The 27,566-nt window shown below is 39.1% G+C and overlaps 4 protein-coding genes across 4 annotated transcripts; all 4 read left to right on the top strand.

Moving 5' to 3' along the window:
* Positions 1-1,179: 1,179 nt before the first annotated feature.
* On the top strand, positions 1,180-2,074 carry LOC126724187 (non-specific lipid-transfer protein 8). The gene is made up of 2 exons (XM_050428545.1): positions 1,180-1,685; positions 1,829-2,074. Exons 1-2 carry the CDS (start codon positions 1,330-1,332, stop codon positions 1,836-1,838), a joined length of 366 nt encoding a protein of 121 aa, XP_050284502.1. The 5' UTR covers positions 1,180-1,329; the 3' UTR covers positions 1,839-2,074.
* A 6,421-nt stretch (positions 2,075-8,495) lies between these two features.
* On the top strand, positions 8,496-9,455 carry LOC126722855 (uncharacterized). Its single transcript, XM_050426002.1, has one exon. It carries the CDS (start codon positions 8,496-8,498, stop codon positions 9,453-9,455), a length of 960 nt encoding a protein of 319 aa, XP_050281959.1.
* Positions 9,456-12,058: 2,603 nt separating this feature from the next.
* On the top strand, positions 12,059-13,270 carry LOC126722852 (uncharacterized). Its single transcript, XM_050425996.1, has one exon. The coding sequence runs from the start codon at positions 12,059-12,061 to the stop codon at positions 13,268-13,270; it is 1,212 nt and encodes a 403-aa protein (XP_050281953.1).
* A 10,620-nt stretch (positions 13,271-23,890) lies between these two features.
* LOC126724583 (uncharacterized) lies at positions 23,891-26,479 on the top strand. Its single transcript, XM_050429064.1, has 7 exons — positions 23,891-24,165; positions 24,384-24,470; positions 24,576-24,815; positions 24,921-25,085; positions 25,189-25,245; positions 25,333-25,479; positions 26,078-26,479. The coding sequence occupies exons 1-7, from the start codon at positions 23,980-23,982 to the stop codon at positions 26,447-26,449; spliced, it is 1,254 nt and encodes a 417-aa protein (XP_050285021.1). The 5' UTR covers positions 23,891-23,979; the 3' UTR covers positions 26,450-26,479.
* The last annotated feature ends 1,087 nt before the right edge of the window (positions 26,480-27,566 follow it).

Below are 27,566 nucleotides of genomic sequence, written 5' to 3'. Positions count from 1 at the left end.
AGGAAAGCCCAAGATTTGTGTATACCTATTTGGAATAGTAGAGCCCATTGAGCTCCTACTTAAACAAGGAGGTGGAAAAAGAAAAACCTAACCCTAGAGAGATTCATAAGGTTTTCTTTTTGAAACCCTAACCTCCTCCTACAGAAGAAAGAGTTCTTGTTGCATTTCTTGTACACCTTTGGGTTCTGTAACCAAGCAAAGTTTCTCACACCATCATTGAAGATCTTATTGGTGTTTCTATGTGAAGCTGTTGCAAATCAACTACATCAATCAAAGGGTTGCTTCCACGTTAGTTATGTACTAGGATCTGTGCATCATTGGTTAGTCTCATACTAAGATTCGTGCATTGAACGGAAAGATTATCGTTACAATACAAGTCCACTTGGGTATTGGGATAAGGGTTCAACTGTAGGTTGGTATTTCAGGATAGGCTAAAGGGTTTGGTAAAATTTCTTATACATGTAACCACTTGTGATTGATAATAGTGGTATCTCGAAAGTGGTGACCTTAAAATCACCTGGTGGGTTTTGCCTTGGTGATTTTCCCTATTCGTAAACAAATCACCCGTATCAAATTTATTTTCTGCTGCGTTTAGTATAATTGGTGATTTGTTTGTGCTACCACGTTATTGCATTTAATTGAAACTAATTAATTAACTTAGGTAATTAATTAATTTGTAAGGGGTTAATACATTTTAATCCAACATAATAGACGATTAGTTCGTAGTTCACTTTATTTTGGTGTGTGAACAGTATTTTGTTATGAGAGGATGAGAGAGTACAACTTTGTAATTGCCAATATGGCTTAAGCTGCTGAACAAAGGCTAACCAGCCAGTTAATATATTGCAGTAGTAGTTGCACAGTTATACGCTTGCTTTACTCCACCAGTTAATATATTCAATAATAACGTGCATGGTTGAGATATCAATTCATGGGACCAACAGCATATGTTTTAAGGAAAATAATCCTATCATCCAAATCTATTAGCTGGATAGCCAGCTATACAGCTGTATTTACTTTGTATGACACTCTTTGTTTGGTCTCTGATTTGGTTCCTACTTCATTTGTCAATCCTACCTAACTTTGGCCACTGAACCTAATGAAAGAAGAAATAAAATGAAATCAAAATGACTTATTTATTCCCTCTCTTTCTTGCACTCAATATTGTCTCAATAATAATCAAAGTGACAATTAATTTCTTTCCTTTTGATTTTCACACCTTTCTTGCAATCTTGAGCTTCTTCAGAATTTCTTATAAAGGTGAAATTGTTAGAACATAAAACATCAAGAGCAAGCTCTATAGTTTCTCTCTCCTAAATCTCTCTAACTATGAAACACCCCAAAGTTGCTACTAATCAACCCACGGCCGCAGTTGTGCTGCTTCTGATGTTATTACTAGCCCCAGGTTCAGAGGCCACGATTGCATGTAGCGACGTAGTTAAGTATCTGAGACCATGTGTGAGCTACCTAGAGAAGGGCACTGGGAAGCCACCAGCTGCATGTTGTTCTGGAGTCTCAGGTCTTGCATCTGCGGCGTCAACCTCTGCTGATAAGAAGGCTGCTTGTGAGTGCATCAAGACAGCAGCCCAAAAGATAAATCCAAATGCCCAAGCAGCCCAGACTCTTCCTAGCGACTGTGGAATCAGTTTGCCATTCACTGTTTCGCCAAACGTCGATTGTTCCAAGTGCTTACTCGCACCTCTTTCATCTTAATTAAATAATACCTTCTTGCTTTCTTTGGTGTTTTCGTTTCTTTTTCATCAGTACAAACTTCCTGTTTAATTTCGTACTGACCAATTCCATTCTTTTGTTTCTTTGTCATTTGCAGGATTGGTTGAAATTCGGGGGAATTATAAACTACTTCCAACTCCCACTAGAGAATAAGCTATTTCATCAGTTGTAAATTAAACGTCTTTCTTTCTTTCTTGTTTATGATGTTGGAAAGTGGGTGTTTACTTTCTAAGAATAAAAGCAATTACTCTATCTCTTACTGCTAGAGTGGATCTTGATCATTGTGTACGTACAACACATGTATATCATTAATCATAATAAAAGTCAAATTTTAGTATGATAATTGGAGAAATTTCTTATAGGGTCACTCTATAATATTCGGGTACCGTACCATGCATACTCACATATTTCTAACCCGCCATCTCTGTTAAGAACTGGTTATGTATTTACTGTTTTTGTAAACAACGTTTGGAAATTTATGACCATCTTAATGGATTTCACACAATTAGTTATTTCTCCATTCACACCAATGTACAGATAAATTTAACTTGATACTGAGTTTTACCTGTTTCGTTTTGCATGCTAAAATCTCATATTTTTCACAAAATTACAAAAAAAATTACCATTTTAATCACGAGGTCTGAAGAATATTTAAAATTGTTGGAATTTATCCCGATCAAACCTCAAATTATCCATGTTTTTCACATTTAACTTCTAAGGGTCTGTTTAGATAAAACTTATTTTGCTGAAATTGAAAACTGAAAACTGAAAACACTGTAGTAAAATAATTTTTAAATATGTGAATAGTACCGTATGACCCATTTTTAATGAAAAAGTTAATAAAAAATAAAATTTGTGAGTCCGTGAACAGTGCACAAATGCTCTGTTCACGAAAGACTGGTCAAAAGTTGCGGCTACTGTTCATGTACAATGCATGAACAGTAGCCGCTTGTTGGGAGAAACGCGTGAAAAAAAAAAAAAAAAAAAAAAAAAACGCAAGAAACCAAACGCAGGAAATGCAACTTGTATCCAAACTCCACCTAAATGACCGAAATGCCTATGTTGACCAATCTTTGACTTTGTTCACTAGCAATCACACTAAGTCAAAATTTCACTCAATTACTAACATTTTTATGTCAAAATTAATATTTTCAAGCATTTTTCAAAAATTTTGACCATAATCCACCCATATTTGACCAAAAAGGGTCTAACCATATGATTGGGATAATTTATAGTCCATGTCGCAAATAATTTAATTCTCTTCAATTTTATAGTTCAAGAACCTAAATGGGATTTAAAATGAACAAGATATCATTGTAGACACGAAATCTCATGTTTGGGAATCAAGCAATTGAAATAGTTTCATAAATTAATTTTGTATTGATGAATTTGTAGGTACAATCCTCTGATTCGATTTACTTGGTAAAGTCTTTAATTCAAGTATTATGTTGATTCAAACACAAGTTGTCTTTACTTTCATTGGAAAATGGGTTGAAAGATCTTTGAAAGGTAATTTTAATGAATCTATGATTATGAGCTTGTTAGAAATTCTTTACTCTTCATGTGTGTAAATACCTCATTTTGTACCCTTTACAACTCAAGCCCCCGTTCCCTAATGACGATATCATTAGAAGGGTCCATTACTAGTCTAGAGCCTAACTATAGAAAATCTTTAACTTTGAGGATGTTTTCTTAAAAGAAAAACCTATAGGAACCCTATGCATGCACCGACCATGCATGTACACCCTTAGGCATGCACGCATATATAGTGTTGTAGAATGCCCTGTAAGAAAAGTTTTAATGATAAAAAGCATGCAAAGCTAGTCTCATATCGGTTAGAAAGAAACTTTCACCCCCTCTGATCACTATAAAAAGGCCTCATGACCCTTTCCCAGAACACACTAAATTCACTAAAAAGTAGTAATCAAAGAGAGTGTTTATTCTAAAATATCCTTTAGTTAAAGTTTTCTTGGTTGGAACCAATTTCGATCTAAACCCTATAGTAAAAGCTTACTAACCTTCTGGTTTTTGTCTTGATGGATTGACTAAGGGGAACAGTCAAAATCAAAGCTCAAAGAGCTCTTTGTTTGAGGTATATCTCTTACCGTTTCTTTTCCCTTCTTTTATGTTTTTACTTTAATATCTTGTTTTGTGGCTTAGGTTTATTGCTTTATTAGTCAAAAGCATGCTAGGTTAGAAAAGGTTTGGTTTAGATGTTGTTTTTGTGTGCTATCTGCTGCATTTTCTAAGCAAGGGATGTGCATGCATCTCCACGACCAAGCATTTGCATGCTTCTGCATGCGTTCACATGGTCCTCCCAAAAAACCTAGAATGGCAAGATGTTGGGCAACATAAATTGAGTCCTTTAGTTGCGACCAATTATTTGCAATTTGTTCTGTGGTGAAATGATCAATCACCTTTTGTAAATGCTACAATTGATTTATCCAATCCTTACACATTTTCTCTGCTATTCTATGAGCCAAGTTAGGATCTTTCCCTATATGACTTTGAAAATAACAATTTTTACCCCGACTTTAATGTAAGCCCGTCGAATGTCATCATGTTGATTAATATGATATTCCCATATTTGTTTATGCATTCTGGGATCATAATCCAAAGAATCAAAATTAGCTTTTTGAAATTTTGTTTAAAGTATATGGTAATTTTCTGGAATTGGGATGTCAACATTTTTTGGAATTGGAACATCGATATTTTCTAGAATTTGGGAATGAACATTTTATAGAATTGGAACATCGACATTTTTTGGAATTGGAATAGCAACATTAGTTGTTGGCAATACTATATTAACTAATTTGAATCTTTTCTTTTGAAAAAATCAAACATTTTAGTTGATTTTCTTATGATCTACAAATAAAATAAGAACTATATATATATATATATATATATATATTATCTCACAAATGGACTCATTGTTGTTACTAAGTAAAGACAAATACTACAATCTAGGTAACATGCATGATGCATTTAATTATAAATTTAGTATTTTTCACTAGTTTTCAATTTATAAAGTTATCTAATTTCAAATTACTAGTTACTGCATTATGAGTTAACAATAGACACAAGGTGACAATTTTATTTTCTTAAATTTGTGTGACAATTTATTATTTGTCTTTCTCTTTTGTCTTTGTCTCTGTACGGTTATCGACCCCTTATTGGTAGGCCCATGGGCTATAGGTCAGATAATAATTTCCCTGTGGGCCCAATCCATGGTGCTCGGCAAATTGGGTCATGGACTGGTTAGTTCTCGGGGTTCACTCCGAGGTATCTCGGTAATGCCTTGGGGGATATCACTGTCGAGCAACATCCAGCATCTGTTGCAAGTCCCAAAGGCTGAAATCTCTGTTTCCAAAGTGGGGCCTTTGCTTGTCAGGAATAATCCAAAGGGGTCCCACCTGCACAAAAAATACTAAAATCAATCATCACTGATCCACTAAGGAAGGGTATAAATAGGAAAAGAGTGGGAGAGAAAGGGGTTAGACATGAGAGGGCAAGGAACCAAAAAGATATAAAAAAAAGAGAGAGAAACTGAAAGCAAACGACCTTAGGAAGAAGGAAGGCAATCGCATCCTAAGTAATAACTTTTGTCTTTTGGAACTTCCCATTGTAGGATATCCATATACCCACTACAACAAGTAAATTGTGAGCCCAACAAGATAGTTAGCCCATTAACCAAGGTACTGGCACGTATAGTCTCTATATTTCTGTCACTCACCAAGTCATACTACCAATACTATGAATTTATTACGCACTACCAACAAACACTTTTCCTAACTTTAGCATTTTTATCCCTTGAAAGTTGAATCACTGTTCCTCTTTCTGTCACTTCTCCCTATTATTGCCTAACTACCAAGCAATAAACAGTCAAACACTAATATATTCTCTAATCTCTGTAGACTCTACTCTCTCGCTCTCTCTCTATGTCTCTCTTATCTATATAATATAACTTTACTCACAAACCTAAACACCAAAAAAAAAAAAAACTCTTTGAGACAGAGGGCACAAAAACAATCATAGATTCATATGTTCAATTCACAATCACCATCACTCATCAATAAAAACACGAACACCACAAGCACAAATTCTGAAGGGGGGGGGGGGGGGTGGGCCCCTTTGGGCCCCCACCTAGGTCCCTTCCTGTCTAGAAGGATGATTTGAATGATTTCTCTTCAAATGTTTTACATATTCACAGGTTGAAGTTCTTTGAAGGTTTTAAAGGTTGATTCTAGTAGAGATTCAAGATTTGTAAATGTGTCTAAATGTCCTCCATAGGACTGAGGAGATTCTCTATTTATAAGATTCTTAAAGAGATTTGAAGACACATGATTGGTTCTCATTGGTGACACATGTAATAATTTAAATGGATGGACTTTTAAGTCTTATTCTTCAAAGGGCACATGGAATTATTTGATTAGCTAAAGTGTTTTAATTTAAAATAACACATGATAGTATTCAATTAAGCTACTTATGTCATTTTAAATTAAATACCAACATGTGTTTCATATATGTCCATATATGTCCAAAAGGGTAACATACATATAAGCAAATATAAAAAGATGTATACATGTGCATATATATTAATGACCAAAGTCTTATAGTTTAACATCTAAATTAAGCACTATAAAAAATCATGCTATGTAATAGAATAAATACTAAAATACAATAAATACCAAATTATCCAAATCATGCTATGTAATAGAATAATATTATATGTGGGGACTGGTCAGTCACTGAAGTTATTAAGGTCGAGTTAATTGGGTCTGTGGCCCATCCGAGGAGGTAAACCTGCCCGAGGATGCCCATATCAGATTGGAGGGGCAACCAAACGAGGAAAAGAGTGAGTATCACGAAAGGAGAGTTTAGTATTCGTCCGTGGACAAAACCATTCTCAGCAACATGAGTCCGAGGATGATCAGGACACCATCTGGCTACGAACATGCCTCAGAGCTACGTCACCACTCAAGGTGGGATAAGGGACTAAAGGTGAGAGAGAACGGAGGCAAACAAATATCTATGGTAACAGCTGCCTCCGCATTAATTGTCTCTCAACCAACTCTCTGGCCGCATTAATGTGGAAGTGATGCCTGAACAGTGATGAAGCAGCCTTACAGCTGCTGGAAGGAGGTTCCAGAAGGTGTTAGATAGGACAGAAAGAGATCCCCCGAACCCAACCTACACGTGTGTGGTGAGGATGGAATACAAAGGGTGGTATATACTATGAAAGAAGAACATGCAGAAGAGGGATCGGAACACAGAGAGTAAAAAAAAAGACACAGGAAGAAAACTTAAGAAAGAAAAGAACTGTATCTATTTCAAAGAAAAACCGATTGTTATATCAGCTCTGATCCATTTATAAACGTGAAGTTGAATCTTTTTACTTTTGGAGATTTCTTGAACACCCACGCTCTACAAATTATATTGTTTGGGCCTTTTTATGTGCGAACCCAATATCACTTTGGGGCCGTCACAAATTGAGTCCTTACAATTGGCGCCGTTTGTGGGAAGAACTTGTATTAACCTGAAAGACTTCTGGTGCAACGTTTATGATGGAGGAAGCAAGTCCACATCATTACGCGGCAGGACCACATCAGGAGGATGCCAACCCGCACCAAGCAGAGTCAAAGGGCTCCCAACATGGTGATCCCTGTAGGAGTCCTGAACGGAGGGAAGGCCATGAGGGGAGTGTACGCACAACTCATACCACTAGAAGTCATTCTCGTGGGAAGAGTCATGTCTCCCATGCAGAGCGTGATGGGAATCTACAACGTGAGATTGCAGATTTGAAGAGAGAGTTGCACCAAGCCCGGCGGGACCGCTCTCCACCTTGCTCCGAACCATCATCCGAGGAGTCGGATGGAGCTAGTTATAGGCAGAGATCGAGAACTCCGCCAAGCGAGACTTTCTCCTATGAGGAGGAGCGTGGCCATTGACGTAGGTGTAGAAGTCCACCTAGCAGGGGCTTGGGTAACAGTGCCATAAACAAAGCCTTGAGCCAAATTTCTAAATCACCCTTTACGAAGAATATAGACAATGCGGTTCTTCCTCGGCGATTCCATCAGCCTACGTTCTCCCTGTATGATGGTCGGTCGGATCCGGTAGAACATATAAGTTATTTTAGCCAGAAAATGGCTATCTACTCCAGGGACGAGGCTTTGATGTGCAAGGTTTTTCCATCAAGTTTGGGTCCGGTGGTGATGAGATGGTTTAACGGCTTGGGGGCCAATTCTATTGAATCTTTCAAAAAACTGACCCGGGCTTTTGGTGCTCGCTTTAATACATGCAACAAGGTTCCTCGGCCTTTGGGATCTTTGCTGACTATGTCTATGCGAGAGGGCGAAACTCTCAAGGCTTATTCGGATAGGTACTGGGAAATGTTTAACGAAATAGAACGAAAGAACGACGATGTGGCCATAACCACTTTCAAAGCTGGCCTCCCAGTCGACCACGATTTAAGGAAATCCCTGACGGGTAAACCTGTTACCAGTGTACACTAGTTGATGGACAGGATAGATAAGTACAGAAGGGTAAAGGAGGATCAACTTCAGGGAAAAGGGAAGGCCAAGGTAATCCCTCAGGAGAGGAAGGATTTCAGGTCGGACCATTATAACAGTAACTGACCCTGGAGGGACTTTGTCGGGCAGTCAGGTTTTGCGGACACCTAGGTGGTTAATGCAATATTTCAAGAGCCAGTGCAGCAGGTTTTGGAGAAGATAAAGAATGAACCATTTTTCAAATGGCCGAACAAGATGGTAGGAGAGCCTAGGAAACGCAACCCGAACTTATATTGTCATTATCATCAGGATCATGGGCACACGACGGGAAATTGCAGGAATTTATGGGACCACTTGGAACAGTTGATCCGAGAAGGGAAATTAAACCAACTCCTGCATCACTCTAGTGGTAGGGCAAGCCAAGCAGGCTCAGAGATGCATGGGGACGCTTCTTCAAGACTTCCACTAGGTACGATTAACGTTACATTTGCGGCCCCGGGGAGGACTGGATCTTGCCCTTCTAGGGTACTGTTAGTGATCCGACCTTCGGCCGAGGAGCATGCCCAAGTATCGAAGAGGGTCAGGGCGGGTGTCCCCCTGATTCTGGGCTTTTCGGATGAGGATATGGTTGGAACCATACAGCCCCATGATAATGCTTTGGTGGTAACGCCAAGAATTGGCGGGTACGATGTCAGAAGGGTGATGGTAGATCAAGGTAGCGTTGTGGATATAATGTATCCAGACTTGCATAAGGGGCTAGGTTTGAAGCCAGAGGATTTAACAACCTACAATTCCCCTCTAGTAAGTTTTGAGGGAAGGATGGTCGCTCCCAAAGGATTGATTAGGCTGCCTGTACAGGCAGGTACGGATGTGGTGGAGGTGGACTTTATTGTCGTAGACGTTTTCTCTCTGTACACTGCTATTATTGGCAGGCCTTGGCTACATACTCTTAAAGCAGACTCATCTACTTTGCGTCAGAAGGTGAAGTATCCGTCCAGAGGCCAAGTGTTGGAAATAGTAGGAAGCCAGGCGGTTGCTCAGCAATGCCTAGTAGCGGCTATACAGCATCGGCCAGAGGCAGAGACCTCGGCTACAGCTGATAATGAATTATTGCAATTAAAGCCCCCAACACTATGCTTGGATGTCCCAGCCGATGAGGCAGAGTGTGAAGACTTGGAGAGGGTAACTGTTGCTGGTAATCCGAAAAACATGTAAGCTATTTTAGCCAGAAAATGCTTATCTACTCCAGGGACGAGGCTTTGATGTGCAAGGTTTTTCCATCAAGTTTGGGTCCGGTGGCGATGAGATGGTTCAACGGCTTGGGGGCCAATTCTATTGAATCTTTCAAAAAACTGACCCGGGCTTTTGGTGCTCGCTTTAATACATGCAGTAAGGTTTCTCGGCCTTTGGGATCTTTGCTGACTATGTCTATGCGAGAGGGCGAAACTCTCAAGGCTTATTCGGATAGGTACTGGGAAATGTTTAACGAAATAGAAGGAAAGAACAACGATGTGGCCATAACCACTTTCAAAGCTGGCCTCCCAGTCGACCACGATTTAAGGAAATCCCTGATGGGTAAACCTGTTACCAGTGTACACTAGTTGATGGACAGGATAGATAAGTACAGAAGGGTAAAGGAGGATCAACTTTAGGGAAAAGGGAAGGCCAAGATAATCCCTCAGGAGAAGAAGGATTTCAGGTCGGACCGTGACCCCGGAAGGACTTTGTCGGGCAGTCAGGTTTTGCGGACACCCAGGTGGTTAATGCAATATTTCAAGAGCCAGTGCAGCAGGTTTTGGAGAAGATAAAGAATGAACCATTTTTCAAATGGCTGAACAAGATGGCAGGAGAGCCTAGGAAACGCAACTCGAACTTATATTGCCATTATCATCAGGATCATGGGCACACGACGGGAAATTGCAGGAATTTATGGGACCACTTGGAACAGTTGGTCTGAGAAGGGAAATTAAAGCAACTCCTGCTTCACTCCAGTGGTAGGGTAAGCCAAGCAGGCTCAGAGATGCGTGGGGACGCTTCTTCAAGACTTCCACTAGGTACGATTAACGTTACCTTTGCGGCCCCGGGGAGGACTGGATCTTGCCCTTCTAGGGTACTGTATGTGATCTGACCTTCGGCCGAGAAGCATGCCCAAGCATCGAAGAGGGCCAGGGTGGGTGTCCCCCTGATTCTGAACTTTTCGGATGAGGATATGGTTGGAACCATACAGCCCCATGATGATGCTTTGGTGGTAACGCCAAGAATTGGCGGGTACGATGTCAGAAGGGTGATAGTAAATCAGGGTAGCGCTGTGGATATAATGTATCCAGACTTGCATAAGGGGCTAGGTTTGAAGCCAGAGGATTTAACAACCTACAATTCCCCTCTAGTAAGTTTTGAAGGAAGGATGGTCGCTCCCAAAGGATTGATCAGGCTGCCTGTACAAGCAGGTACGGATGTGGTGGAGGTGGACTTTATTGTCGTAAACGTTTTCTCTTTGTACACGGCTACTATGGGCAGGCCTTGGCTACATACTCTTAAAGCGAACTCATCTACTTTGCATCAGAAGGTAAAGTATCCGTCCGGAGGCCAAGTGTTGGAAATAGTAGGAAGCCAGGCGGTTGCTCGACAATGCCTAGTAGCGGCTATACAGCATCGGCCAGAGGCAGAGACCTCGGCTACAGCTGATAATGAATTATTGCAATTAAAGCCTCCAGCACTATGCTTGGATGTCCCAGCCAATGAGGCAGAGTGTGAAGACTTGGAGAGGGTAACTGTTGCTCGTAATCCGAAAAAATTCTTCCAGGTTGGGGTTAAATTGCCTTTGCAAGAGAAGGAAAGGTTGCTTGAATTCCTCCGAGCAAATGTAGACGTGTTTGCATGGGACCCATATAAGGCCCCAGGTGTGGACCCGGATTTCATCTGTCATCGACTCAATGTGAATCCCGCCGTTATTCCCAGGAGATAGCCTCCTCGGCGACCATCGAAGGAGCACGCCGAGGCTATTAGGAGTGAAGTGGCCAAGCTCAAACAGGCTGGGGCTATCAAGGAAGTTTTTTATCCTCAATGGTTGGCTAATACGGTGGTGGTAAAAAAAAAAAGACTGGAAAGTGGCGGGTGTGCGTGGACTTCACGGACCTCAATAAGGCTTTCCCCAAAGATCCATTTCCTATGCCGAAGATAGACCAGTTGGTGGATGCAACCGTAGGTCATCCTAGGATGAGTTTCTTGGATGCCTTCTAAGGGTATCACCAAATACCGCTGGCCGTGGATGATCAGGAAAAAACTGCTTTTGTCACCCCAATTGGGAACTATCATTACAAGGTGATGCCTTTCGGTTTGAAAAATGCCAGATCTACCTACCAACGCATGATGACGAAAATGTTTGAACCACAACTAGGTAGAAGTATTGAAGTTTATATTAATGACATGGTTGTGAAGAGTAAAGTGGTGTCCAAGCGTGGAAGATCTCACGAGTATTTTTGGGATACTGAGAAAACACAAGCTACGCCTGAATGCTTCAAAGTGCTCCTTTGGTGTAGATTCCGGGAAGTTCTTGGGGTACATGGTGACCTATAGAGGGATTGAAGTTAACCCAGATCAGATTAAGGCCATTAACGAATTACAAGCACCTCGGAATCCAAAAGAAGTTCAGAAACTGACTGGAATGACTGCTGCTTTGAATCGGTTCATCTCCAGGTCAGCCAAGAGGTGTCGTCCTTTTTTCCCGTCTATTGCATAAGTGGCAAGGATTTGAATGGACCAAGGAATGTGCTATAGCGTTCCAACAGTTGAAAGAATACTTGTCCGGGCTGCCTATCATGTCTAGTCCTGAGGTGGATGAGGTGTTGTTTGCTTATCTGGCGGTTGCCCCTCATGCAGTTAGTTTCGTCTTGATACAAGAAGACAATGGCGTCCAAAGGCCAGTTTACTATGTAAGTAAATCCCTCCATGAGGCCGAGGTGAGATACTTGTCATTGGAAAAGGCCATCTTGGCGGTAGTCCATGCAACACGTAAACTTCCGCATTACTTTCAGGCGCATACCATGGTTATCCTGACCCAACTACCTCTCAAGTCCATACTCAGAAGTGCAGACTACACCAGAAGAATTGTTAAATGGGGCACGATTCTGGGTGCCTTTGATATCAAGTACATGCCTCGCACCTCTGTGAAAGGTCAAGTCCTTACCAATCTAGTGGCCGAGTTCGTCGAATGCCTAGAAGAAGTTAATGTCAAGCAAGACCACATGGATGAAAAATCGGTTGGCCTAATATCCACACAAGGCGGATCCTCTTGGAGGGTGTACGTGGATGGGGCAGCAAACCAATGGGGAGCAGGATTGGGATTAGTATTAATATCCCCCGAGGAGGTCATCATCGAGAAGTCATTAAGGTTAAGGTTCTCGGCTACTAACAACAAATCAGAATACGAAGCTTTGTTAATGGAAATGAGAATGGTCCAAAAAATGGGCGGAAGGATAGTAGAATTATTCTCAGACTCGAGATTGGTAGTCGGCCAGGTGAGACGAGAGCTGGAGGCCTGGGATCCAAGGGTGCAAGGGTATCTGAGCCGGGTTAGGTGTATGCAAACGAAGGTTGAGTCTTTTGACTTATTGCATATTCCTCGAGGTGAAAATACTCATGTTGATTCCTTGGCAACCCTTGCCACCTCCTCGGTATGGAATTTTCCTCGGGTGATCATCGTTGAAGACCTGTGTACCCCTACCTCACCAGAAAAGGATGTTTGCCAAGTCAATCAGACCAGTCTATCGCCGAATTGGATGGATCCCATATTAAAATTTCTTGAAAGTGACATATTGCCCAAAGATAAGGTAGAAACTGAGAAAATACGAAGGAAAGCTCCTCGGTACTGGTTATCTGAGGATAAGAAGTTATACAAACGGCCCTTCTCTGGGCCATACCTGCTCTGTGTGCCTCCTGAGACTGCAGAATCAATCCTAAAAGAATTGCATGAGGGCATTTGTGGAAGCCATACAGGGGGAAGGTCTCTATCATGCCGAGCCATCACATAAGGATATTGGTGGCCAAATATGTAGAAGGAAGCGCAGGAGTACGTTAGGAAATGTAATCAGTGTCAAAGATACGCTCCAAATATCCATCAACCAGGAGGAGTTCTTAACCCACTCTCCAGCCCTTGGCCTTTTGCTCAATGGGGGCTGGACATTGTCGGCCCTTTTCCTAAAGCCCTAGGAAACAAGAAGTATCTGCTGGTCGACACAGACTACTTCACTAAACAGGTCGAAGCTGAGCTCTTGGCAAACATCAGAGACGTAGACGTGAAGAAGTTTATTTGGAGGAACATTGTCACGCGATTTGGAACTCCACGCACTCTTGTCTCAGATAATGGACTCCAATTTGATAGCAATGCCTTTAGGGAATATTGTTCGGAACTAGGTATAAGAAACAGATATTCCACTCTGGCTTATCCTCAAGGGAATGGGCAGGCTGAAGCTGTTAACAAAGTAATAGTCAATGGGCTTAAGAAGAGACTGGATGACGCAAAAGGAAAGTGGGTGGAAGAGTTGCCACATGTTCTCTGGACATATCGAACAATACCCTGACGTTCAACGGGGGAAACTCCCTTTTCCATCACCTATGGGGTCGAGGCCGTCATCCCCCTAGAAACTGGATTCCTAACGTTAAGGACCAGTACATTCTCTTCGGACAATAATGATGCAATGTTGGAGAAAAGTTTGGACTTGGTCGAAGAGCGAAGGGAGAGCGCGATGGCTCAACTAGCTTACTACCAACATAAACTCAAGCAAGGTTATGATAGTAATGTGAAGATGAGGCCGTTAGCCGTAGGAGATCTGGTGTTGAGAAAAGTTCTGGGGACCACCAAGAATCCAAATTGGGGAAAACTGGGACTTAATTGGGAAGGGCCATATCGGATCACTTTTGTAGCAGGAATAGGAGCCTAATATTTGGAAGACCTAGATGAAAAAGTTGTACTTCATCCTTGGAATGTAAATAATCTCAAAAGGTATTATTATTAATAAATGTATTTCAATTCAAGTTTTTCTTTTAATTTACGTTAGCCATACATCCTGTGTTCCTAAATCCTATGATGTGTATTGAAATGTTAAACAGAAACCAAGTTATGTAAGATCCTTGGGTCACAAACTTGGTGGAAATTAACGTCCTATGATGTATATTGAAATGTTAAACAGAAACCAAGTTATGTTAGGTCCTTGGATTACAAACTTGGTGGAAATTAACGTCCTATGATGTATATTGAAATGTTAAACAGAAACCAAGTTATGTAAGGTCCTCGGATCACAAACTTTGTGGAAATTAACGTCCTATGATATATATTGAAATGTTAAATAGAAACCAAGTTATGTCAGGTCCTCGGACAAACTGGGTGAAAATTAACGTCCTATGATATATATTGAAATGTTAAACAGAAATCATGTTATGTCAAGTCCTTGGATCACAAACTTGGTGGAAATTAATGTCCTATGATGTATATTGAAATGTTAAACAGAAACTAAGTTATGTCAGGTCCTCGGATTATAAACTTGGTGGAAATTAATGTCCAATGATGTATATTGAAGTGTTAAACAGAGGTTAAGTTATGTCAGGTCCTCAGACCACAAACTTGGTGGAAATTAACACCCTATGATGTGTATTGAAGTGTTGAACAGTAACAAAGTTGTGACAGATCCTTTGATCACAAACTTAGTGGGAATTAATGCCCTATACCACTTATTGGAGTATTAAAGAGGAATCTATGAACGTCATTTAATGTACAATCAAGGTACTGAAGGCATAATTTTATTCAGTTTTCAAACTTTTGTAAAGAGCTACAATTGATTGGAAAGAATACATGCGTATCTAAAACGTCTCCCTAAGACCCCGTTGTATTAATGCTTGTTTTATCTATTTTTAATTGCCAATTGATGATGTGTATAAGTAGAATTGCCCCATGCAAGCAAAAGATAGTTGAAGTGAACCCATCCAAATTACAATAACACAGGGAACGAGTACATAAATAACATAAAACAGCAAGAGCGGTAAGAAAATTAGCATGAGAGCCCTTACTAAATTTCTAATTAAACTACAAAACAAGTCCTACTTTTTCAATTTCAATTGGATCTTCGAGTTCTGGCTGGCAGATTTGTCTGTTTCTGAAGTGGTGATTCCCTCTTTGTCCTTAGTAACGCCACCAGTTGATAAGACTGTGGAGGCTAAATCCTGTTGAAAACTTTGGGAGGCCATCTCTGCCTCCGAAGTAGTGGCAATCTTATCCGAGGAAGCTCCTGGAGGGGCAATTCCCCCTTTAGCTGATTCTGGCTGGCCAGGGAGAGGAAAACTGTGAGGTAAAACCTCCTCGTTGGGATTAATGACTAAAGAAGGAGCATCAGTCTGATGGGGTAGAAGAGCTAAGGGACAAATCGCCTCAGGATAGAATACGTTCTCTGGCTTACGTAACTCAGATGAAGCCTCCACCCCAGCACGGTTAAGGGCCTCATCCCAAGTTTTTGCGCAGTAGATACGGCACACTACCGGAACCTCGGCTTTCAAAGCCTCCTCAGTCTCTGCTATGCCAACTTCATAGCCTCTTTGCTCAGCTTCATTCATTGCCCGTTCGGCCTCGGTTTTTGCTTTCTCGACTTCCTCCTTGGACTTTTCAGCTCACTCCCTTAGCTTTTGGGTTTCCTCCGAGTGCTTCTTTAGAACTAGGATTTGTTCCTGAGCCTTCTTCAGTTCTGCATTCGCCTCACGCAAGCGGTTCCTTTAGTCCTCAACCTGCTTTTGATAGCCTTCTAGGGCTGATTTGGCGCTCTTGCATGCTTGCTCCTTAGTAAGTAACTTTTTCTTCACATCAGCTAAGTCTTGTTCAAATTTGGATAAGGTCTACGCAATCGTTACCCGTCTCCTCCTTTCATCATCTAACTAATCGGAGCAGATATTAAGCATCTAATCTAGCTTGAAAGTATTTTGGATGATCTGCGGGAAAGAGGTTGCTACTATAGTCAGTGAAAAGCATATATATTGGTGAGTCATGATCGTAAAAGGAAAGAAGAAAAGAGTCAGTTTCTTACCATGCCCAAGTATCTTTTATTGTCAAGGATGAGTTCATTCTTTCTCACATTCTTTATTTCGGCTATATCTTTTGGGAGTAATAAGGCCTCCTCTATGGCCGAGGCTACATGACACCTTATGCCGCCATTGAAGTCCCTTATAGATGAATCCTCTCGCAGGGGCTCCCCGCCGTGCATAGGTACTGGCAGCCATGCTTGTGGCTCGGAAAGTTGGGAATCAGACCTTTCCTGACCCTGCGGAGTTTTGTGTCTGGTTTTTTGCTGCTTTGCAGCTCGTTGGGCATCCTCCTCGCGAGTAGAACGAGACCTACCAACGTCTGCCACATCCTTGCTCCTCTGTTCCCTGCGCCTTTTTAGCTCGGTGGCATCAAGACGGGCTGGCTAAAAAGGTTGGCGAGAAGGCTAGCGAGGTGCAGGAGAAGGAGACCTAGTGGAAAGAGATGGAGCCTGGGGTTGTGTTGATTTGGCTGGCGCACTCTTCCCGGGCTGACCTTCCATCAACTCCAGCAAGCTTCTTTGGGGTTTTCTCTGTATCCCCATCTCGTCGGTATCTTCCCCGGAACTTTTGGATTGATCAAAAATCCCAAAATCGTCCGAGGAATTAGAGACCTCTACGACTGCTTCCTCATTTTTTTCCTCTTCCTTTCTCTCTTCTTCTTCCTCTTCTCGGGGGATAAGCTAGGATGAAGAGGCTCCTACCGAGACTTTGGCCACAAAAAGAAGCCCGGTATGGGATGTATGTTGGGGAAGTGGAAAACCTTCTGGGACTATGAATCCTGTATAGGCAACACTGATACGGTGAAGTGGAGGATCGCGGGCTCTAGTAACGTACTTCGGCGCCTGGAAAGTGTATGATAAGGGGGTATAGCCAAGGATTAAATGTGCCGCCCGGAGCTGGCTGTCAGCTTCATTCACATATATCTCGGCTCTCAATACCTTATCCAAGCTCACCTTATTGACTAACCTAAGGTTGGGCTTTGTGTAGCGTCTATCTACAAAACCATTAAATTGAAACAAAGCGTTGTTAGAGGTAGGAATCCCGAGACACAAAAAAAAAAAAAAAAAAAAAAAAAAAAGAGCGTATACATAGACCAAACATTATGAGTCTCAGACTATGCTCCCACCTGGTACTCCTTCCACCATGGGGCATGGCAAACCATTGTGCCATTCTTCGGAGAAGATAAGGAAATCCTCCTTTAGGTTCTTGTTCGAAGTGGGAAGGTACTGGATCAGTCTTACCTCTGGATATCTCAACTTAAGGTGATACCCCTGCCCTTTCAGGTGGTGGAGATTGTACACCCAATTCACATCATGGTGGGTCAGTTTTAGGTCCATCCTTTCGTTCAAAGTATCTATGCTCCCCAGAACTCTAAACATATTTGGGGCGCGCTGGGTAAGGGATAGCCTAAAGAAACTAAGATAGCTCTTAGTAATACTACCCATGGGGATGGTCATCCCGCCTTCTATGAAGGCAATCATGGGAATAACCACTTCCCCTGTTTTCCTAGCATCGATCCATTCCCCTTGGGCTGCGTATCTCATACCCACTGTGGATGGAATCCCGTACTTAGAGCAGAAATTTCTAATACCTTCCTCGGACTCAACTAGACACCGAAAGGGACTTTTCTTTTTCCCCATTTTTCTAAAGAATTTAGTAAAGAAATTAACAAATTTAAGATAAAAGCGGTAAAGATTTTGAGAAGACTTACAGGTTTAAAAGAGGGACCTCGGACAAAATGTGATTATTTGTAGGCACCAGGGAAATGATGAGAAAGGAGAAAGGCAGGTTCAGTGTATGAGCTCTTGAACTGTGTGGTCACCAAAGGTAAGAAAGAGAATTGATTTGAGGACGCCTTTATAGTTGTGTAGAAATTATGAGCGGCAAAAGTTCCGCTCATGAAACGAGACAGGCTCTCTACCGTTTGATTCGCATCTCACCATCGAATGTGGGGGACAAGGGTGTCGCCAAAATTTAATGCTGCCAAAATCGGGATACTGAAGCGCCAGAAGCATGCCTAAAAACATGACTGGGTATGGGCTTATGACGTCAAAATCCATCTTTTCTCCCGAGGAGTCGAAAAGCAAGATTTTGAGGGGCTATTGTGGGAGCTAGTCAGTCACTGAAGTTATTAAGGTCGAGTTAATTGGGCCTGTGGCCCATCCGAGAAGGCAAACCTGCCCGAGGAGGCCCATATCAGATTGGAGGGGCAACCAAACGAGGAAAAGAGTGAGTATCACGAAAGGAGATTTTAGTATTCGTCCGAGGACAAAACCATTCTTAGCAACATGAGTCCGAGGACGATCAGGACGCCATCTGGCTATGAACATGCCTCGGAGCTACGTCACCACTCAAGGTGGGATAAGGGACTAAAGGTGAGAGAGAACGGAGGCAAACAAATATCTATGGTAACAGCTGCCTCCGCATTAATTGCCTCTCAACCAACTCTCTGGCCGCATTAATGTGGAAGTGATGCCTGAACAGTGATGAAGCAGCCTTACAGCTGCTGGAAGGAGGTTCTAGAAGGTGTTAGATGGGATAGAAAGATATCCCCCGAACCCAACCTACACGTGTGTGGTGAGGATGGAATACAAAGGGTGGTATATAATATGAAAGAAGAACATGTAGAAGAGGGATCGAAACACAGAGAGTAAAAAAAAAAGACAGAGGAAGAAAACTTGAGAAAGAAAAGAACTGTATCTATTTCAAAGAAAAACCGATTGTTGTATCAGCTCTGATCCATTTATAAACGTGAAGTTGAATCTTTTTACTTTTGGAGAGGTTAATCTGGTTCTTGAACACCCACGCTCTACAAATTATATTATTTGGGCCTTTTTACGTGCGAACCCAATATCATTTTGAGGCTATCACAAATTGAGTCCTTACATTATATTTTTATATGCTATATTTAATTCTTTATAATGCAATAGGATAACATTTAATAATCAACAAAAAAAAAAAAAAAAAAAAAAAAACAACAACAACAACAACAACAATAACAATTTAAAAAACAAAGCTAAATTGCATTAACCCAAAGTAGAGTTTTAAAGAATATAAAAAATTATCAACCTAAAACAGAGATGCAAGAAAAATAAGAAATCCACCAAAAATTTAAGAGAGAGAGAGAGAGAACCTTTTTATTGTGGGAAAACTATGCATAGAATGGAAGAGATAGTGACAAATTTATAGTAAGATGGTGTGAATAAGAAGAGACAAAAATAGAGGAAGATGAAGGGAAAGAGGAAGAATGATATTAATGTAGAGGGTAGTGAGGAGATGAAAAGGGAAGGGAGGGAGAAAAGTTGGAGAAGTAGTGGGGTGATGAAAAGGTAAGGAAGGGAGAAAGGTTGGAGAAGTGTAAATATTAAAAATAAATAAATGTTAAAAACAATTATAAGAAAATTAGAAAGAAAAAAAATAATGACTGTGGATTTTTGGAGTGAGAAACATTGGAATATTTGTTAGGCTCGGTGTGGAGATAGAATTTATATATACTAGTCGTTAAGTCGTTAATCCATACCATGTATGAGATAGTTAAATAAAAATTTAAAATATTTATTTTGCTGAAGGTACTGACTGTTTTTAGAAGAAAAGGTACTTGACTGTAAAAGGAATGAGAATAAAAATTTTGTTCAAAATAGAAGTTCAAACAATTCGTGTAAAAGTGATGGAATTAAAACAAGTGGGTGAAAACTTTAAAGTTTACTTTTTAGAACAGCTCTTAATGTACATATTTGAAAAGGTTCTCGAAATTTGTAATTACATCTGGATTGTCACTCGAGCCTAAAAAGTACTTGTTTCACAATTTTAATAAATTTCGATTTCCATGGTATATTTCAAAACAATAATTCAAATATTTAAAGGTTTTTCATTTTTTGTTTAGTTTACAATACTTAAACAATACATTTTGTCACATTTTAAACCACAACATTTGTAGAAACATATATACAATTTCATAGAGGCAATAGATCACAAAAGTAGTACATATAAAATTTCATAAACTTAGAAGAGTGGAAGTTATCCTTTGCATCAACACAAGTTGAACATTTCTTTTATGAACACTTCATGGCAAATCTATTATTGCATCAGTCACCCTCAAGTATATAGACTTCCGTCCATTTGCTCTATGGTTTATTTATTTTTTATTTTTTTGTCATTGTCCTAGCTTGCATAAACACCCTATAATTGTGAATTGAGAAAACCTCTCACGAGGCAAAAACCACACCAGGTGAATTTAAGTTCACTACTCTTAAGAATCCATTAATCAATAATCAAGTAGTTACAAGTATGAGGAATCTTACCACTACCCTAGTCTATCCCAAAATACCAACTTAGAGTTGAACCTTCACTTCAATACCCAATTGAACTTGATATTGTAGTAGCATTCTTTCCTTTGTTGCACATATCTCCAATCTATGACTAACTCTTTTGCACAGATCCTAATACATGACTAACTGTAGCAACTTAAATGATTGTTGTTGGCTACAAAGTTTTTCACTTTATAAACAATGAAGATCAGGAATCACTTGATTACAAAACCCTAAGGCGCACAAATGCAGTAGCTTCTCATTGAGGGTATGAGTTCCAGGTCTCTATTTTCGTGTATAGGAATGGCAACGGGTCGAGTTCGGGGCGGGCTTTTTTATATCTGGACCCAACCCGCAGGCCCTCCCCTGTTACCTGAACCTGGCCCATTTAATAAACGGGTCTTTTTGTAGCCCCATACCTACCCCGTCGAGTCTCCGTAGGCCCCGCAGGCCCCATCCAGACACTTCTGGGCCTAATTTGTGGTCCAATCCGACCAATCTTATTAATTTTTTTTTTTTTTTTAAAAAAAAAGCACAAGCACAAATAGCAACACAAATACAAATCAATCAACATTGAAGCATCAATCTTGCTGAAATGAGATTTTTAGATAATAAATAATAAATAAACATAAAAAATAGAAGAAACAAAACTCCATTTATGGACCGATTCTTACATGAATCCTCAAACATCAAATACCCAAAAACAAAAACTAATGAGAGGAAATGAACCCAAAAAAAAAAAAAAATGAACCAAAAAAAAAAAATGAAGAACTCAGATAGTAGCTTCATCGACAGTGCTTTCAACAATCTTCGCTTGACCTCACAAGATCCATGCTCCTCCGTGACAAACGACAATCACCACGAGATCCATGCTCCTCCATAATGGTAAGGGTGGGTCGGTGAGTGAATGAGAGTGAGGGTAAGGATGAGATGTGAGTGAGAGTGAGAGTCAGTGAGGTGGTGAGGGACAAATGAGATGTGAGTGAGGGTGAAAGTGAGAGTCAGTGAAGGTGAGGTGAGACTTAAGATAGGTGGCTGAGTTGAGAGTTGAGAGAGAAATGAGTTTTAGGGTTAGGTTTATGATATATATATATATATATATATAGGTAGGTAGGGTTTTTTGTAATTTTATATTTAGCTAACTGGGTCGGGTCGAGTTGGGTTCGGGTTGGGTTTTTTTTCAAAACCCAAACCTGACCCAGACCCACTTCAGGTTTTTTTTTTTATTTTTTTTATTTTTTTTTTTAAAAAGCCCAGACCCAACCCAATTCTCTATCGAGCCAAGTAAAACCCACCCCATTAGGGTCGGGCCAGACAGGGTACCCACAGGTTGGGTAAAAATTGCTATCCCTATTCGTGTATGATGACCTTTAAAATAAGCCTTATATATGACTAGGGTTGTAAGAAGAGAAAACCTAATCATTCATGAGCCGAATTTCAAATCTGAAAATTTTGAAATTGTAGATCTTGATAGATCGAGTTTGTGACGAGCTTCTCCATTAATCTTCTATAGCAGCATCTGTCAAGCTTGTGTCAAGACTTAATGAAACAGTTTTTTCTTCACTTGTTTTTTGGATTAGCCTTCATGTTTTTAATGATACCACTTGATATGTTTGAACAACTTACTTCTTAATACATTAAACCTAACTTAAATCTACCCAATTACAAGTAAAGTGTGTTTTGTCAAAAGATTAGTTAATTACATAGAACTTATAACCCTAACAGTAGGAAGTAGTGAATCCTACATGTATATGGAGAAGTAGATTGTCATTAATGGTGGAAGGAAGGACATGGGGAACTATATATATATATATATCCTAAAAATAAACATCACACCAGTTCACTATCTATGTTGTAACTTATAACGACAAGGTAGGACATGGAACGGTTAGGCTAAAAAGAGATAGGGAGAGATAGTAGTGTGATGTGGCATAGAAGGCCAAAGGTTGAGGAACAAATGAATGGTACCAAATGCATCAATGATTCTATCCAATCAATATTTAATTATATTATAAAAAAGAGAGAAAATATAAAGAAAAGAGAGTAAAAAAAATGCCGTGGCCGTTGATATGGTTTAACTAAAGCGTAACAATAATAAATGCCACACTTTAGCTTTTAGATATATATAAATATAGATTTGTAACTTTCGTACATACGTAAAACAACATAAAAGTGGGACAAGAGATTCAAATGGATAATGCTAAGTTTTTTTTTGGGGGAGGGGGGGGGGATAATAACTGATAATGCTACGTTATTAGTTATCAACAACAAATACACCCTTATTCAATACCAAAGTATCACATAAACATATTAATTGATTACTATCCACAAACATTAAAAATGATATTTTAATCTTGTTTTAAAAAAGTGGATAAAAAAAGAAAAAAAAAAAGAGAGAGTTCTAAATTTAAGGTAGAAGTGAAAGGTTTTTTTTTTTTTTTTTTTTTTTTTTTTCTTTTCTTGTAGAAAAGAGAGAAATAGTTGATAAGAACAAATAAGTAGTTGTTTTTGTCTAAAAAATTCATGCAATTTGGTGCAGCCATTACTTCAAAGCCCAATTTTTATTATGTAGTATATGATTTGATATGATATTATATGGAGGAGGGGATGCGGCCAATTGATATTCCTTTGTGTGTTTGAAGTTCTATTAATTGTGTGAACTTTATCCATGCCATGTCATTATGGGTCAGTTTTTAATAAATTACTACAATTTAGGCGAAAACATTATTTTTCTTTTTTTAAATTTTTCTATAGATATAAAAGAGGTTATTGATGTTCATTTTTTGTTTAGCTAAATTTCATCACACTCCTGCTAATTTTGGTGATTGGAAAATCATAAATTGCACGGAAAAACATACAAACATGAATGGGGATAAATGAAATTTTTTGACAATAAAAAGAAAAGAAAAGAAAAAAAGTATTACACCACCAAATTTTTGGGACGACGCTACCCTAAAATTAAACCATTACACATTTCTCATTTATCTAAGCTTCTCTAATTTTAAGGGTTTTTTTTTTTTTTTTTTTTTTTTTTTTTTTTTTTTTTTTTTTTTTTTTTTTTTAAGAGAAACTTGAATCAACCAACTTCCCAAATTTTTAGCATTTGGAAAAGTTCAAATAGGATGAACAAAATGCTATTTAAGTAGTTTATTTCCCTCGAATTTTAACTAATCCTGCAAAATGACAACAAAACAAAAGTGAAAGACCAAAGTTAGGGTGATCCTTATTATAGAAGATTTTTGCGTGTATATATAGATAAATAGCATGTGGAACAGTTCAAAGAGGATGAACAAATGTAGATTTAAGTATTGCAAAGGGGACAACCAAAGCTAGCTATTGCATCTCTGTACACCCCAGACCAGTTACTCATGGCGCTACCTTGTGGTAACAGGAGGAGGTGGTCAAGGGCAATAAAGATGACCTTGTGCGTGTGCTTTCTCATACCAATGGCAGCTGGGATTAGAAACACTAATACCAGCTTTGGTCAGAAACAAAAACTCGATGTTCAACAGCAGTTGAAATTCCTCAACAAGCCTGCTCTTAAATCCATCAAGGTTATTAATTGCTTCATATAACATGCTTCTTAATTTTATATATTCCCACATATTTTTCTCTTCTTAGTTCTATCCTTTTTACATTACAATAATTGAATTTTTGCTAGTCCACTACTTTTATGATCTCAACATGCCCTATAGTAGTGTAATTTTATTATGAAATTGAGATGCCGGACTGATATCTATCTGTGTGTGATGAGAAAATGCATTTGATACAGAGTCCGGATGGAGATATAATTGATTGCATACATATCAACAAACAGCCAGCTTTTGATCATCCTTTTTTAAAAAATCATACAATTCAGGTGATTAGTTTAATATATTAACTAATTTCATTTGGTATCGCTTATAATTTGATATAACTATATATTGTATGCATGGTATGGTGTTGGCGTTGGCATATGTCATAGATGAGACCAAGTTTTCACCCAGAAGGGCTTTCATTTGATGAGAGCAAGGACGTCTCTTCAAAGTCCGAGTCCAAAATTACTCAGCTATGGCACTTGAATGGAAGGTGCCCAGAAGGAACCATACCCATCAAAAGAACTAAAGAAGAAGATTTATTAAGGGCAAGCTCTGTAGCAACTTATGGAAGGAAAAAACACCCTCAGTTTAACACTAAAGTCACCGTTAAAGGTGATGGCCGTGAGGTACAACTTAATTTTTAACCAATAATAGCTTGGAGCTCAATGATATCTACTAATGAAGAACTCAAGTTGAGACTTACAACCTTTCTTTTATGGTTGAGTTTCTAGCATGCATTAGTTTATGTGGAAGGAGGTAAGTATCGTGGAGCTAAGGCAACCATAAACGCATGGAAACCCGAAGTCCAGCAACTTGACGAGTTCAGCTCGTCTCAAATCTTGATCCTAGGTGATGTTTCTGGTGTAGGTATTAATGCCATTGAAGCTGGCTGGCAGGTATATGTACTACTTTTTTTCAACATCACTTTTTCTTTTAGGCACATGAGAAACATTAAATTACTAATAATTTTCATTTTTACAAAATAATTTTTTGAAACAGGTCAACTATGAACTATATGGAGATACCAACACTAGACTCTACATTTTTTGGACTAATGTATGTGTTTTTATATTTGATTTCCCCACCAGCACTTATTGTTTCTTTTTGTTGGTTTTTGAAAGGAGTCTTTTATCATGCCTGTAGACTAATGCAAATCAAGCCACCGGTTGCTACAATCTGTTGTGCTCTGGCTTTGTTCAAACCAACAACCGAATTGGGCTGGGTGGAACCATTGTGCCTCTTTCCGACTATGCTGGTTCCCAATATGAACTCAAGTTCCTAGTCTGGAAGGTAGTACAATATTTCAATTTAATTATTTTATTAAATAATTCTGATTTTTGGATACACATATGATCATATCATATGTAACTTTTTTTTATCAAAAACATTCATCGTAAAAAATGTTACAGATATAGCTCAAGGCCCAAGCTAGACTATATTATATTCTTCTAGTTTTAGTTGTAACGCTGTATGTTTAAAATTCTTATTTCTCGGTTTATTTAATATATAACTTTTTAAGTTTAATGTTTCAATTTTTTCTATACCTGATTTATTTTAACCTAACTTATTTTTTAAGACCGCTAATTTAAGTGTCCAATTGTTTTGCACACAAAAAAGTCAATTTGTTTTTTCTCTACCAATTGAAATATATGACATCAAAATATATAATGCATTTATAATAGGTTTTTATTCTCTTTTACATTCATTTTTTTTGTATTTATTTTTATGTTCTAAATATAGTTTTTTTTTTAATGTGTATTTTTTTGCACCAATTAGGCATATATGTGTGTAAAATGCACATAAACAAGTGAGAATATTTAGCTTTTATACCTTCATTTATCATTCGAAATATTACAAACTGATTCACATGGCATGTACATTGAGGTAGGACCCAAAAGGAGGAGATTGGTGGCTGCAAGTTGGGGATAAATATCTATTGGGATATTGGCCAGCCTCCCTATTCTCGTCCCTGTTTGACAGCGCTTCGGAAATCCATTGGGGAGGAGAGGTGATAAACTCGCAGCAAGGTGGTGAGCACACCTCAACACAAATGGGAAGTGGTCATTTCCCTGATGAAGGGTACAGCAGGGCTAGTTTTTTCAAAAATTTCCAATTTGTTGATAGTTCAAACATTCTCAGGGTTCCCAAAAATAGTTCCACTTTGGTTGAGAAACCCAATTGCTATAATGTCATAAATTTGGGAAGCCTCTTTTATTATGGTGGACCTGGTAGATCTACCACGACCCCCAATTGTCTATGATCATTTCCTTCCTCTTCATGTCACACCAAATGTACCTACAAGCCATATGTGATATGAATCTCTTTGATTCATTAATGAAAATAAAGTTATTTTACGGAGTAGTAAAATTTCGAAATTATGTAATTTACAGTGGAAGTTAAGATTACATGGTGTAGTGTATATACTCATGCTTTCCTCCATTCCAAACCAAGATTTCTCATCTTCTTCTCCATTCATTCTATCTTCCTTGGTGTGCTTTGAGACTGTTTGTCTCTTCTATTAAATAGTGCGTGTCTCTTCTATTAACTGTGGTGTATCAATGTTTGGAAATGTGATTATGTAAAGGCTGACCAGCACCAAAAAAAAAAAAAAAAAAACAACAACGTAGTCCCAGAGCTAGTAAATTCGTGGTGAAAATGGCATCTTCGAACTAGATGGTGTCATTTAAATTTTTATGGATTATCAAAGAAAATTAAATTTTGATAATTGGAATATCTGAATAAAGGTGTTACTCAAATCCCAACATGTACGGTAGATAGTGGTAACACCCAAAAGAATATTAAAGAACATCAGAATGTCCAAAGAAATTTGGGTTGAACCTGTTGATGTAGTCTATTTGTCCCGCATAAGGATTGTATGAAGAATAACCCCACGTAGCAAGCTTGGAGCATAAATATTCCTATAGTCTCTCACTTTTGTTTGGGAGCATAACATATGTGCATGTACCAGATCAAGAAAGGTCCAAGAGTGCGCACACACGCACACGTGTGTAATTTATCCCTTTATTTAATGAAGATGAGAAGGTGAATGAAGTTCTAGAAGAGCTTCCTTGTCCACCTTCATCACTAGCATCTCTTATTCATGAAAGACTAAGAAAATTGTGAATTTTCAAGGATATCTGAGTCAGTGAAGAATATAGATGATCTCTATCTTTTTGTTTTTAATCTATTGTAAAGAGTGAACCAATAGGATTTATATAAGTTGTGCAAGATTTGAAATGGAAATAGTGTAAAAAAATTATAAAAGGTTACCAGAGGTTTATTAGATGTGAGTAGTGTTGTTAGTTGCAAGGTGTGGGCGCAAGCGCCTGCAACAGGCCTCCTCTAAGATGAATGCAGAGTACACCTCCGCTGATTGG

The sequence above is a fragment of the Quercus robur genome, chromosome 4 (assembly GCF_932294415.1).
Source record: "Quercus robur chromosome 4, dhQueRobu3.1, whole genome shotgun sequence".
Taxonomy (NCBI): Eukaryota; Viridiplantae; Streptophyta; class Magnoliopsida; order Fagales; family Fagaceae; genus Quercus; species Quercus robur.
The sequence above is the reverse complement of the archived record's forward strand: the minus strand, read 5'-3'. Positions and strand labels throughout refer to the sequence as shown.

What these genes read in the sequence shown, in the direction of transcription:
- LOC126724187 (XM_050428545.1), top strand. Translation starts at nt 1,330, where the DNA reads ATGAAACACCCCAAAGTTGCTACTAATCAACCCACGGCCGCAGTTGTG.
- LOC126722855 (XM_050426002.1), top strand. Translation starts at nt 8,496, where the DNA reads ATGGTAGGAGAGCCTAGGAAACGCAACCCGAACTTATATTGTCATTAT.
- LOC126722852 (XM_050425996.1), top strand. Translation starts at nt 12,059, where the DNA reads ATGTCTAGTCCTGAGGTGGATGAGGTGTTGTTTGCTTATCTGGCGGTT.
- LOC126724583 (XM_050429064.1), top strand. Translation starts at nt 23,980, where the DNA reads ATGGCGCTACCTTGTGGTAACAGGAGGAGGTGGTCAAGGGCAATAAAG. An exon ending in TTAAAGGTGATGGCCGTGAG is followed by an intron (nt 24,816 to 24,920) that starts GTACAACTTAAT and finishes TTGAGTTTCTAG; the next exon opens with CATGCATTAGTTTATGTGGA. An exon ending in CCATTGAAGCTGGCTGGCAG is followed by an intron (nt 25,086 to 25,188) that starts GTATATGTACTA and finishes TTTTTGAAACAG; the next exon opens with GTCAACTATGAACTATATGG.